We start from the raw sequence: 13,705 nt of genomic DNA on the forward strand, positions 1-13,705 counted from the left end.
CGGGGGGGTACTTCAGTATTGCAGAGCAGCTCTTACAGTAGTGTGGAATGTGCACGGGGGGGTACTTCAGTATTGCAGAGCAGCTCTTACAGTAGTGTGGAATGTGCACGGGGGGTACTTCAGTATTGCAGAGCAGCTCTTACAGTACAGTGCACATGTATTAGAACACCTCACGATTTGTCATTTCTATCCTTTGTAGACCTGCCTGCATGAAAGGGTGCGTTAATTTCAGTTTCCGGTCAGTAATTGATGATATAGAATCAGTAGAGACTCAGGTGGTTTTGGAATTTTTAACGGCATTGATGAAATGTAGTCCCATGTGATCCATCCATTTCTTTTTATCCCAGATCATTTTCTCAGAGTTCCTCTGATGTTTGTTTTTTTAAAGAACATTGGGACTGTATATAAAATTGAAACTCAAGCGTCCCGTGTCTCTTCACTGCTGGGTGAAACGACCACGTCAGTGTTATATACAATTGATACAGTATTTCCAGGGTATTTGCCTCAAAGCAATACCAGCCTTCATAATAAACCATAACATAATAATACAATAGGTACGATCTATCCTCCGATTCTTCAATTCAGTATAACTCTACGATTGTGCATAACCAAATTGGGGACGTGCGAAAATGCAAAACATAATTGGCGACTAAGCAATGGTTGTGATATTTAAAGTTGAGCCAATGTATGAAGCTACTGTGAGTTTAAGTTTTTTTAATAAAAATGTAAAACTGCAAAAGACCTTTACCAGATTTACTGTTTACAAATGCTATAAAAAATACCAATTAACATAAAATATACGCTTAACATAATGTGTATATCTTTCAAAAAATGAAATAGTGAATTAGATACGATTTGCTGGAATTATTTTGTTAGCTCTGTGTATTTCAAGTTACATATAAATGTTTTACCCCTTTAAAAAAAAAAATACCATTGCAATATAAAATATTAAGGAATATTGTGGTATTGCAGCTCAGAATAAAAATATGATGAGAGAACTTTACTCTGCTCACACAAGTGAGGATAATCTTTTAAATGATTTGCAGTCAGTTGTATAGCTAAGGGTTTCCATATGCTATGTTTTGCTGTGAATGAAAAGCCTATTTTTGAAAATGGATTTCATTGAAAGGGATCTAAACTTCCTGCAGAACCAAAAAAAAAAAAAAAAAAAAAAAAATGCATAACCAGTACATCATTTAAATCTTAAGAAAAGCAGAAGGCCACCATCATGTTCAAGTCTTTTAAATGTTCTTTTGCATGGGGGAGATATTGTACATAAAAGCTTTTAATTCTGGAAGTTTTCATTATGCTAGTGAAATGTCACATCAGATAATAAGCGTACCGCATCATGCAGTATGGTGTGCTCTTCAGTGTCATGCTGTAAAGAGCTATGCAGTTTGTTCTTAGGATATATGGCTTTTGCAAGGTTAGAGACTATTAACTGGAATCTACAAACCCTGCTCCTTTTAAAAGGGTAATACATTAGGAAAGGCAGTTTATGCTCTGGTATTCATTATGGCTGTCATCGTTTATTTGACATTATGGGAAGATTTACTAAGCTTTTGCTCTATTGCAAAGTTTTGTCCACTTTTTTCTAAAGTTTAATAAATCCTGTACTAGTGATTCCAAACTATAAATAAACAGCCTGCACTTGTGTAGGATTCCTTGCAGTACATTAAAATTCATATTATTAGTCTTGAAACAAGATCTGCAACTGTTAGGATAATTTAATAGAACCCGGTAACCCGGTAAGAGTGATATGTGTGTGTGTGTGTGTGTGTGTGTGTGTGTATATATATATATATATATATATATATATATATAATATATATATATATATATATATATATATATATAAATATATATAATATAATATAATATATATTTCACTGACCAAGGCAAGTCATTTCAAAAGTTTGCAAAGTACCTTATATAAGTATCACTGCATTACATGGTTGTGTTTACACATGCATTTTCAGATGATGTGAAGGGTCTTAAAACACATGACTAGTGGACATTTGCAAAAGCACCACATTTAAGAAATATAATACAGTGCTCCCTCCTTATTAACGTGGTTACCATGCATAAAAGCACCATACAATCAATGCTATATTTTTTACAAAAAAAGGTAACATTCCCACTTGTGCATCATTTTAATTAGTAGTTTTTAAACTAGAAATAGCCTGGCTAGATGGCGGTCGGGAGTTCATTTCGAAGCGACACAAAGTGCGAAAAGGAGAGCGGGTCGGCCGAGGGGAAGAGAGAATGGACTCTGCCCAGGTTCTGCTGCCGGACCGGGGCTGAAGGTAAGCTGAAGGGTCTCATCTCCTGGAGAAGACCCCAGCTACTATCGCAGCAAAAAGGTAATACATTAGGAAAGATAACCACGTAATAGGCCTAATATTTATTTCATTATAACACGAATGCTGAATAAGATGTCTGTGTTATAAAGTGCCAGCGCAGCTTTTCTTCAGTTCCGATACTACATCAAAAGGGAGAGACAGAAACGGAAGTTAGACTGAGAAGTTGTTTACAGTTTGAACAACACCAGTGCTGTATTTACTGTAGAAATATTGCATGAATCACTAGTATAGGGAATTGGGAGACATGCTGTCGGAGCGTTATATCCGAGGCGCGTTATAACTAAGAGCCTTATAGCCAGGGAGTACTGTAATGTAAAAATGTAGATTAACTTCTCTTTAACCTTGACTTACCTTTCCTGAGACCCACTTTCCAGCTTTTGTTAATGCTGTATATGTTGTCATATAAAAATAGTTTCAAAGGGGTTAGAAGCAGCAGTACAGGGAGCAACCCCGAAGAAAACACAGCTTGTGGTCCTTTGTGTAGTCAGGAGGACTCAGACAGGACAGCAGCAAAACGCACAGGCCAGCCAGGGACTACATTTCCCAGCAGCAATGGGGAAACCCCGCAGTGCATGACGGGTAACAGCGGCAGCTTTAAACTCAGATGCTGGATTCAGATAGCGAGGAGAGATTAGGTACACAAGCTAGAAGTACGACAAATACAAGACGAGAGCGGAATGCTGCACTCTGCCCGAGTCTGTTACACTGACCAGTGGTGAAACAGAGGAATAGAAATAAAATACAGTTTTACAGGGACGGATACAGCACTTGTTAATAAAGCGCCACAGCGGAGTGTGGTACTACCTCGAAGCAACACTGCAGACTCCAACCACTGCAAGACGGGACCACTGCATCGGAGCGACGCAACAGCACTGATCCCTGGATAGAGAGTATGTGTCTTGTGTGGGACTTGTGTGTGTTTAAAAGTAGAACAAGGGACCTGGTTCAAGCCAGGGTGCTTAATAATTGTCGAAAAAGCCCATGAAGGACAAGGCATTCCAAATAAGGCATTCGAACTGTGTGTGTATACAAAAGCAATCAACAGTGAGATTTGTTATGGATTATGGATTTTGAACAGAGTTATCTGGACATAACTGCACTATATAAATTATTCAACCCGTGACATAATATTTTCTTCCATACTTTATTATATTGAAAGAGCAGTTTAATAAATTGACTGGTCATGGCATTTATCATTCATGCAAATGGCTGTGGTCCTGAAATGGAAAGGGTTGTATATATTCTCTATTACTTTTATTCAAATGATTAAATATATGACATATTTTTGGTACTGTCTGTTGTGTTTGTTATCTAGGAAAACTTGAAATATTTCTGTATGAGCCCGATTTTGATAAATGCCCAAAAATTGTCCAGCCTCACAATGTTGTGATTTTGAAATTGTCCAGTCTCACAATGCTGTGGTTTTGAAATTGTCCAGCCTCACAGTACAATTTTGAAGTGGTCAGCTTCACAATTTTGTGGTTTTGAAGAGTTTGAGATGGGCACTGTCCTAAAACAGCCTGCACTGGTCAATCAGTAAAAACTAGGAGGAAAAAACAGGCAAGCAAAGCTTTCTTATATCCTTGTATGTATCAAACTTAGAATTTTTTAAAATATTCACATACTGTATGTTTCAAACCTGATGCAAAAAAAAAAAAAAAAGGTACATATTAAAACAACGTAAAGAGACAGTGTTGCATCTATCTAAGTGAGATGTACTGCATTCGACCATACTGTGTTGTTCCTTATCATTCCAGATACCTTTAAATAACTTTCGGTACTTTGTCAGGATTATGAATGGTTTTGGGCAACTCCGATCTATCCCCAAGCATGGGTGCAGTGTTTCTATTGTTGTACCAGTCCCTGAATTGGTGTCTAACTCTTTCTGGTCAGGTACCAGCACAGTGCACCCTGATAAGAGTAAGTGGATGCACCAATTCTCACTTGAGAGTGCCCCAGAGGGAAATTAAAGACAGCCCTGCCATGACGGCGAGGCTACAGACTTTAGAGTGAGACAAATCTAAGACATTTCAGGTCAGACTTGTAATTGTAAACGCAGTAATAGTGTCCTTATAGTTGGTACTCAGCTGTATTATTTGATTTTCTCAGTTATGTTCCTTTAAAGTAGACACGTCCATTTCACTGCCGCATTGTTTCAACCTGTGCACATATTAATGATTCAGATGCTCTTCACATTCTCCATTCACAGTTACGGACTTCTATTCTTTACAGAATAAGAAGCAAAGTCCATTTATAAAACCAAAAATGATGTACACTGAATGAGCAAAAAAATATTCCCTTATCCTTTCAGTGCAGCTAAACTAATCTAAAATTCTATATGCATCAAGCAGGCTGGTTAATATATACAGCATTATTCTTTGATAATTAAACTGTGACTCTATGAATGACTGCATTTGATGATTGTTTCTCTATTATCTTGATTTATTTTGCATGAAATGGCTTAGCTTAATCTGATTGCTTTTGATTGCCCTAGCTGTCTGTATAACTCAGCAACTTTGAACATTAAGATAGATATATTTTGTTATTGTACATGATATTGAAAAACATGTGTTTGCATATTGCACCTGCATAATTGGTATGCAAAACAAACAAACAAAAAAAACTAAGTTTATGAATTAATTTCAGTGCTAAAATGTTTTAATAACATGGACCATAACTGATTGCTGCCCATATAGTATAAATAATGTTTTTCATTGGCAGTACTTCTGTTCACAAGGGAAGATTATTACAATATTTACATTTATAACAGGGACTTCCTTAACAATATTAAACTGTTATTTCAGACTTGCTGGTAACTTTCAGTCTCTTGTGTTCCAAGTGAAATGAGTTTGGAGTATTGCAGGATTGACACTTATCATTCATGTTCTCCTTTTCATCTACAACTATCGGAAGGTAGAAAAGGATGCACCCCAAAAATGTACCATGTTCACTTTGAAGAAGGATTCCTCCCATTTCCCAGGCAGGACAAGGGCGTGCTTGATACCAAAATAAAGGGAACAGTTACTCACATGTAAGGATATCTAAACAATGGTTACAGGAGTATATCCATCTCTCCGTTGATGTGGAGTCCGCAAGTTCTAATTGCAGAGTTATACAGAAACTATAGCAAGGATTCACCTACAACATTTCCACTTCCATCTCCCTGGGGTCTAGGTTGCTTCAGGAGTGCGGAATGACGTTCAGAATTTTAGCATAGCCCTTGCTCACTGAACTGAAATGACACCCACAAGGGCGGCACTTTAACGTTTTTTGTAAACCCAAAGTGTGGCAACGTGGTTACCAGTGTGGAGGTGCAGTTGTGCATAGGTGATCAATAAACAGACAGACAATGATAATGCAGGTGCAATGTTTTTTTTTTTTTTTTTTTTTTTTAAATCTGATATCACAAAGCACAGTAAATAATAACAATGATAAGCAATACAGCGGCGTGTATTGCTTTACTGTAATCCGCGGGTTGGTCCTGAAATAATAATAGTCCCGATCTTTTACACCCACGTGTAGCACAAACACAAGTCCACAGTGCGTGCTGGTAGTGCAAATACAGTTTATTGTGTGAACAGGGTGAAGTGTTGTTCGGGTTTAGTGCTGGCCTTTAGCGAAAGCTCCGAATTGTATTTCAGCTGTCTAAATAATAACAAACAGTATTTTCAGACAGAACATAGAAACAAACAAAACCCTCACAATAACAGCACAGGTTTGTCTTTGTTTAACCATTACAAAGGAACAGATCGCCTCACTCCGTCCCCTTTTGTATTGTCTATCATGACCCCTTGGTAAACGAGTGCAACAGTGCCTCCAATCTGCGGCTGCCACATCGTTTCCCTTCCGGGTCGATGATTTAGTGTACTGGAGCTCCGCCCCCTTTCTGGATGACCAACTTCCACCTAACCCTGGGAATGAATTGTCCAGGGCACTCTGTTCCCTTTACATAGCGCCCTCACAAGTTGTGTCACCAAGAATCATTTTGTCACACCATGTCATAATAAAATAGACAGGGTTTTTTTTTTCAGCAATAGTAGTGCTGTAATCCTAGCATGTCATAGTACCTCTATTTTTGTTGTAAGCACAGCCATAACTACTGATAAACCATGCACATGCAATTACACCCTGCTCTTCAATTAAACCAATCAATAAAATGTGTTTAAAATACATATATTTTAACCCTGTGTTATTTCCACTATAAGCACCAACCTACAGGTTCCGATTTGCAGTTTTATGGGGTCTACACTTTGGTTTTGCAAACCAGTATAAAATGATCACCTCCAGCTTCTCTTTTCAACCATTTCTGTGTATCTGCTGTAACAAAAATAACCCCATTTTGTGTTCACTCTGTACTGACTGATGCCCATGTAATTAAAACACAAGCATGTCATACAATATGAGTACTGAACTTGGGTCAGTTGAGAAAGCAATATCAGAGTGAAAAAATCAATCAATCTCTATTTCAGGATTAGTATTCAAAGAGGTAGTACTGGGACCTGAGACGACTGTCACTGGGATTACATTTAAATTATGGTGTAGCTATCCTTTTAGCAAACATGACAACATAAACTAATTGTGTGTAATTATTTAACGCTAACATTGCATAACATAAGAAAAAGACAGCTATCTTTATCACAGCTGTTTGTTTGGCTATTTTGAGCTGATATTAGGACAGCTGCAGCAGACAGTAATTACAATTTATTCCATTGTATATCGGACATAGTGAGCAGCATCCAAGATAATTAGTTTCTTGGTACAATTTGTGTTATTTCAAGAACACTAGCACAGCATATCCACCAACGTACAGGTTGATATTTGCAGTTGTGCTGGGTCTACACAGGTTTTGCAAACCATTATCTTTAATATAAAATTAATCAGCTATAAGGAAATATAAAACTGATAAATAATATGATTAGAGTCAAATATATGTTTATTTTTATAGCTCAGAAAAGAATAACTGTAAATGGACAGAGTCATGTACTCTGGGCTACAGCGAGATCAATCTGAGCCCCTAGCAAAGCTCTCCTTGCACTTTCATCACTGTCCACACACACCCTTGTAGTGACCTCATTCATGACCACTCCTCGCTGTACTTCCTGTGTACTGTGGCTTATTCTACCTAGTAACAGAGCCAAACAGCACATACATTATTGTGACTCTCTTATCAGTAAGATTCACCCCCCCCCCCCCCCCCTCCTCCCCTTCTACACGCACAGCCCCTCCACATTCCTGAGCCTACACTCAGGTCTTCAGTTCTATTGTTGTAGAAAATAAAGCATTGTTGTTTTATATGTAAACTATTACAGAATTCCTACACAGCACCAGCTTCTCTTTTCATTTTTTTTTTTCAATTTTTTGAAAATATTAAACAGTTTTGTCTGGTCAACTGCAAATGCGAGCCTGTAGGTTGGTGGATATATTGTGCTAATATTGTTGAAATAATAAAAATTGTACCAAGAAAGTAATTATCTTGGATCTTATCTTGGTCTATTACTGTCATCAAACGTCAAAAAATTGTGTTTGATGACAGTAACAGATCAACATATATTAAATACATTTGCTTATTAAAGACAGCTGATAGATACTATATTCATGTTTTATATTCCACTTGCGTGTCATGGAGGAAGGAAATCTACCATAACTGTCCAGGAATTGCATTTACAGCTGGCTGCCTTCACTGTCCTAGGGAATGGTTCAATGATTTCTTAGCTACATTCATATAATGGTGCAAAAAAGTAGTTTGGACAGTGATGGGGCTCCTTTTCAAAGTATCCCAGTCATTGTAGTAAGAGATAGTGTTCCTTCTTCTTACTGTTTGCATGTAAATTGCCACAGCTGTGATGTTGATTTATATACTGCTGACTCTGGGGTTGTTTTTTCTGCTACACATTTGTAATTGCCTGGTGCTTTTGTAACATGAGATTGCATGCATTGTATCTGTGTGCTCCCACCTGCCTGTCTCCCAGGACTCCTGATGTGACATTTCAATGAGGTTTTCCTGGTAAAAACATGTTAAATAAATACATGCCTGTGGCAAAGTGGTTAGCAGTGTGCAGGTGATCAATAAACAGACAGACAATTATAATCCAGGTGCAATGTTGTTTAATGGTTTTTTAAATCCAATGGCCTGATGGCAAAACAACAGTAACCATTCACAAAGGAACAGATCACATCACTACGTCCCCTTGTTATAACGTCACCCATGACCCCTTGGTCAACTAGTGCATCTGCGCCGCCAATCCGCGGATGCCACGTTGTTTCCTGTCCAGGTCATTGAGATCGTATACCGTAGCTTTGCCCCCTTTCTAGATGGCCAACTTCCATCTTACTATGGGAATAAACTCTGGGTCGTGCCATTTAGTCCAGGGTATTCTGTCCCCTTTGTGCAACTGCCTCGCAGGTCAGGAGGGATATCTAACACCAAGAATCATTTGATCTCTGTCACAATGCCTTATTATAAATGGGAGCTAATTATGCAGGTTCAGGGAAGAAGGTTGTATATTCACTGTTATCTACTATTCAGTTTACTGTTAGTTTAGTCTTTTAATTGAAAACATATACTGTACTGTTAGCTAGTGCTAATATAAACCAGAAAGACATAAAAGGGGGATTCCAGGATTGTAAAAACTGAAGAAAAAAACCCATCCAATTCTTTACTAAATTATAGAGCGACACCTTAAAGAAATGGCTGCAAATTAACATGAATTTCAGTTAATAGGATTGCATTGGACTGATATCTGGATAAAAAATGTTCAATGATCTATTCTAGTCCAGAAGATGAACACAGACACAAGGGCAACCCAGACCCTGGGGTGAAAGTGCAACTGGTACACTGATTAGCTCCTGAACTTTGTCAAGGCTACAAATAATTTGTTTTATCGTATACTGCTGGTACCTTTTATTCAGCTTGGGTCTTAATTGCGCCTATCCTTTTAACGTCATGGCTTATTATCAAGTGATAAGAAACTGAGAAGAGCATTCCAAAGCAGTTTGGATCTTGTGAGATAGCCATCGTTTAGCCAGGTCCAAACCTCATTAAGTGAACTTGATTAGGGGTGTTACTATGAGGCAATGCAAAGCAAAGATCTACAGGTTCCCGGGCCATTGGATCCAAGCAGTGCAGCTTGTATAGAACATTTAGCACAAAGGTTACAGTCCAAATTCTGGCTTGGTTCAGTAACTGTCTTGGGCTGTTATAGGGTATCAATTATGAATCGTATAATACTAACTATAATAAAAAAAAAAAAAAAAAAAAGTTGAGTTATATAAGGTAGGGAGCTAACTCATTTCTGAAAAGAAAAAGCCATTGTCAGGCTTTCGGGGCAGGGATGGAATAGGATTATACCATTGTTGTTATGCAACAAAACCCACATCTCATGAAGTGTGTTTTAATCTGTCACCTCCTCTATAATGAAACTGTTTTACAAACTCATCACCGTCTTATCTATATGCAAACTATGCAGTCGCATAAGATCCCCAGGGGACCGGGCTGTTTAAATTACATTTCAATATTTCCAATATCATGTATGCAATAGGGAGATGAGCAGCACATTGTACAATACGTTTGACTGGTGTGAGAGCTGCTGCTATAAGCCACTGTGATCTATTTTTCTATTTCTTTTTTAATGATGGACAATGCTTGTAGCTTTGTTTACAGAGTATGAACTCTTGACATTTGTGAATGTCTCAATGATCATACAGTTCACATAGCAAACAAGATTTTAAAGCCTGTTTGCTATGTGAACTGTATGTTATATATATATAGTTTGTCAGATTTTTATTGCCCACAAAGGGGCGCTAGAACACGGTGTAATGCAGCAATGTCATTTGGCAGAGAAAAGCATATTACTAACAATACAAATCCCTTGAACTGAGTCGCTGGTCTTGCAGTGTAAATCCCATTTACAGCTATTAGAACTAGTGCTTCTTCTTTTACTGTTGCATATTTATTTTGATATCTGTGCTGATTTTTTTAAAATGGAAATGTATAAAACAAAGCAACCTATTTCCAGAAAATATAATCTTTGAACACCTTGCAACTCTGCTCACTTCTTATGCAGAGAGAACCTCGTCAGGGTACCACGATTGTTTTGCGTCCTTCTCCCTCGTCAGTTCCGGCTACTCTTCTCTTTGAAGGTGTTTTTTTCCCCCATAATCAGGTGTCTGCGTCTCTGTAAGTTTTGTGGAAAGGGAAGTAAACAGACTGGCGTTATATTGCATGGACGACAGGACCCCCTATACCCCCCAAACGGATTAAAGGAGAAAAACAACGTGCTCTGAATGCAGAAGAGTCTTTAACTAATAGACACTCTTGGACTGTGCTTTCTGTGTTGGTATGCGACCTCCAACAAATTGATCTGGGACCGCGTCCTGTGGAGTGATTTTAAGCGTTATTATTATATATTTTTATGTTTCTTCTAAATAAATGGCGATCCACTTAATCGAAATTTCTGGCAGATTGCTTTTGACATCCTTCTCCGTTGGCTTTGCGAAGTGCTGAACGGAGACTGTAAAGAAATACAAGCCGTCTGATGACAAACTTGACTGTTCTTTTGTTGTAGCACGCTGTAGTGTTTTGGCTTGACATATGGCTTCACTGTATCAGAGATTTACAGGGAAGATCAACACCTCTCGATCTTTTCCTTTTCCACCCGAAGCCAGTCACCTTCTTGGTGGTCAGATCGCCGAGGAGGACAATGCTGGAAAGACCCCACGCCCCTTGCAAGATAACCGACCCCGTTTGCAATATCAGAGCAGGAGGGAATGTGAAGACGAGGATGTAAGCAGACACTTATTCTATCGCTCTCGTGTTGGGTTTGTTGTGTGAGAGTTGCTCATTGTAGATTGCTGCTGTTTGGTTTATCTAATCTAAACCCGTAACAGCTATGATTTATTAAACAGGTTCCGGGCTCTCACTTACTCATTGCAATTTGCACTGTTATCGTTGTTTGCCTGGGTTGTCTTTTACATATCTGCCTTTGCTTCATGCTGTTTGTAAATTTCATTTTACCTTTCTCCGTAGACTACTGAAGCGTGGGTCTATGCAATACTATACGTACTTATATAGTTAGGATTTAATTTAGTTAAGCTTTTTAAAATTTTCTTCCTTAACGAAAATGTCGGAATCAACTTTGTTACCATTAGGCGATTGCTACCAATAAGCGTCTTATTTTTCAAGTAGATGTTATTGCCTAAGTAACGAGTGACTCATCAACAGTAATGTCCACCTCTCATGATGGATGTACGAGTTAAACCACCTTGGATCGATTGATCTCAGCTATTTGCTGGTGAGCTTCTTTAGAAATCAAACAGACGGCATGCCCGCGCTGCTGCTGCCTACATTATTACATGTGTTCTGTTCCAATGGGATTTTCAGGCAGCATCGTTTTAATCATTTTTTTTTCTTTGATTGTGCTGCAATAGACAGGATTTATACACATATCTTTTTAAAGACCAAATATTGTATAAAATGTTGTCATACTGTACTTACATGACACAGTTAAACAGAACGCTAAAGCAAGGCACATGCATATCTTTCTCGACATACAGTAGTTACCAGTGTGCACCTCAAGCATATAAGCTGTACAGTCACTGCAATGAAGCGTATGAAGGGTAAGCCTCATCCACATATTCAGAGTGCTTCTTACTCATACAACAGCTCTTATCACCCTGTGTGGACTAGATACTATTCAGCAAGCATGTCGTAGATACCCCGTTGACCAGACGTTACAAGCACATGGAAACTACAGATAAACCGAACATAAACAGAAAATATGGATAAAAAAAATAAAGGTTTCAAATTCTGTCCCAGATATTTTCTTACTTGAAAGGATTTTCTCCCTTTTTTGCATTTAGACTTACCAAAATGACTGTGCATGAGGAGACTTCAGAAAGCCTTTAATGCAATATTGCAATTTGTAAAAACACAGGAGTATAATTGTAGTGCATAATTAACAATTGTATAATAATAATAATAATAATAATAATAATAATAATAATAATAATAATAATAATAACAACTCTGCTATACGCATGTATACACAACAGCGAATATATATATATCATATATATATAATATATATATATATATATATATATATATATATATATATATATATATATATAGTTTTTTTATTTTTTTAAACGTGTTAAACAAGCCTAGTTCAATACATGAATGCTGTTTATTATCACGTAATAGTGCTACAATGATATTAACAAACAGGTGGCGCCTCCGCGGAACCGAACGCTTTATTCATCATTGAGAAAAACAACAAAAACAATTTTGTTGTAATGTTGTAATTATTATGATTGCTATTGTTGTTCTTGTTAATTATATATTATTATTATGATTATAATAAATACTAATAAAATAATAGTAAACAGTAAAATAACAATAATAATATTAATTATTGTCTATTGTGTTATGTTATTATAATAATACTCTAGCTGTTTTATGTCTAATAATAAGCATCGACACAACAGTAGCAAATACTACTATTTCCATCTTAGATTAGAAACAAACTCCGTGTTGCTGTCAAGGTGCTGAAACAAACTCCGTGTTGCTGTCCAAGGTTCTGAACCCGCTCTCCACATTTTACAAAAGCAAGTTACATTTGTATTTTGCGACGTCTACGTTCTTCATTTGCTTTTCATATTGTTGTTAAACACGTTCTCATAGACACCAGCAAATACTGTAGCTGTTAAAACCCACAGTCAGCATTGTCCAGATTGTATTCCCAGTGCAGATGCCATGCGAGAGCGCGCCACGAGCAAGATAAATGAATGCGGCTGTTAATAAAGAAATCCCTACAGGGAATGTGCAGGAAAAGGACACGCCATGAGTGGAATTATAAATGAAATAGCGACACGTGGCGACATTTATCTGTATAGCTACGAAATGCACAGGTAGTATTGGAAATTGAAATGTCACTAAGTGAAAAGTAGTTTATTGCATGTGTTTATAATGTATCTTAGGCATGGTATGATTCACGTTTTATCGTATGTCGTTTATTTTAATGTGCATGCGAACAGCAAACACTCACAATGCGTTAGCTACTTTATTAAAGCTAAAACGTATTTAAATTCATTGTTGTTTGGTCAGGTCAAAATCATAAAAAAATGTTAAACACATTGCTAATGTAACCTTCTATCTGGCGCTTACTCTGACAGCCACAGCTGTTCACTTCTGTGCTCCTTGCATTATCTTTATTTAATGTAGCTTGCTCCAGGGTCTGCTCTTGTTAAAAACGCCCGTGTTCTCTTTAATTATTCACGCGTATGTGTGTTGGAGATTTGTTGATAGACGTTGCTCCTCAGCCGTTGGTAACTGATACAGTAGC

At 37.5% G+C, this 13,705-nt stretch overlaps 1 protein-coding gene across 3 annotated transcripts in view; it reads left to right on the plus strand.

Moving 5' to 3' along the window:
* The window catches only part of LOC121314057 (dipeptidyl aminopeptidase-like protein 6), a 277,540-nt gene that overhangs the window by 67,114 nt on the left and 196,721 nt on the right, over positions 1 to 13,705 (plus strand). Inside the window, exon 1 of one of the 3 annotated variants that reach the window (XM_041246863.1) lies at positions 10,288 to 11,145. The exons of the other annotated variants lie outside the window; for them this stretch is intronic. Within the exon in view, the coding sequence (XP_041102797.1) occupies positions 10,954 to 11,145 (192 nt within the window). The 5' untranslated portion in view covers positions 10,288 to 10,953. Of the gene's footprint in view, positions 1 to 10,287; positions 11,146 to 13,705 lie in introns of those variants that run through there. 3 annotated transcript variants of the gene reach the window in all.

This window comes from Polyodon spathula, chromosome 4, assembly GCF_017654505.1.
Source record: "Polyodon spathula isolate WHYD16114869_AA chromosome 4, ASM1765450v1, whole genome shotgun sequence".
Classification (NCBI taxonomy): domain Eukaryota; kingdom Metazoa; phylum Chordata; class Actinopteri; order Acipenseriformes; family Polyodontidae; genus Polyodon; species Polyodon spathula.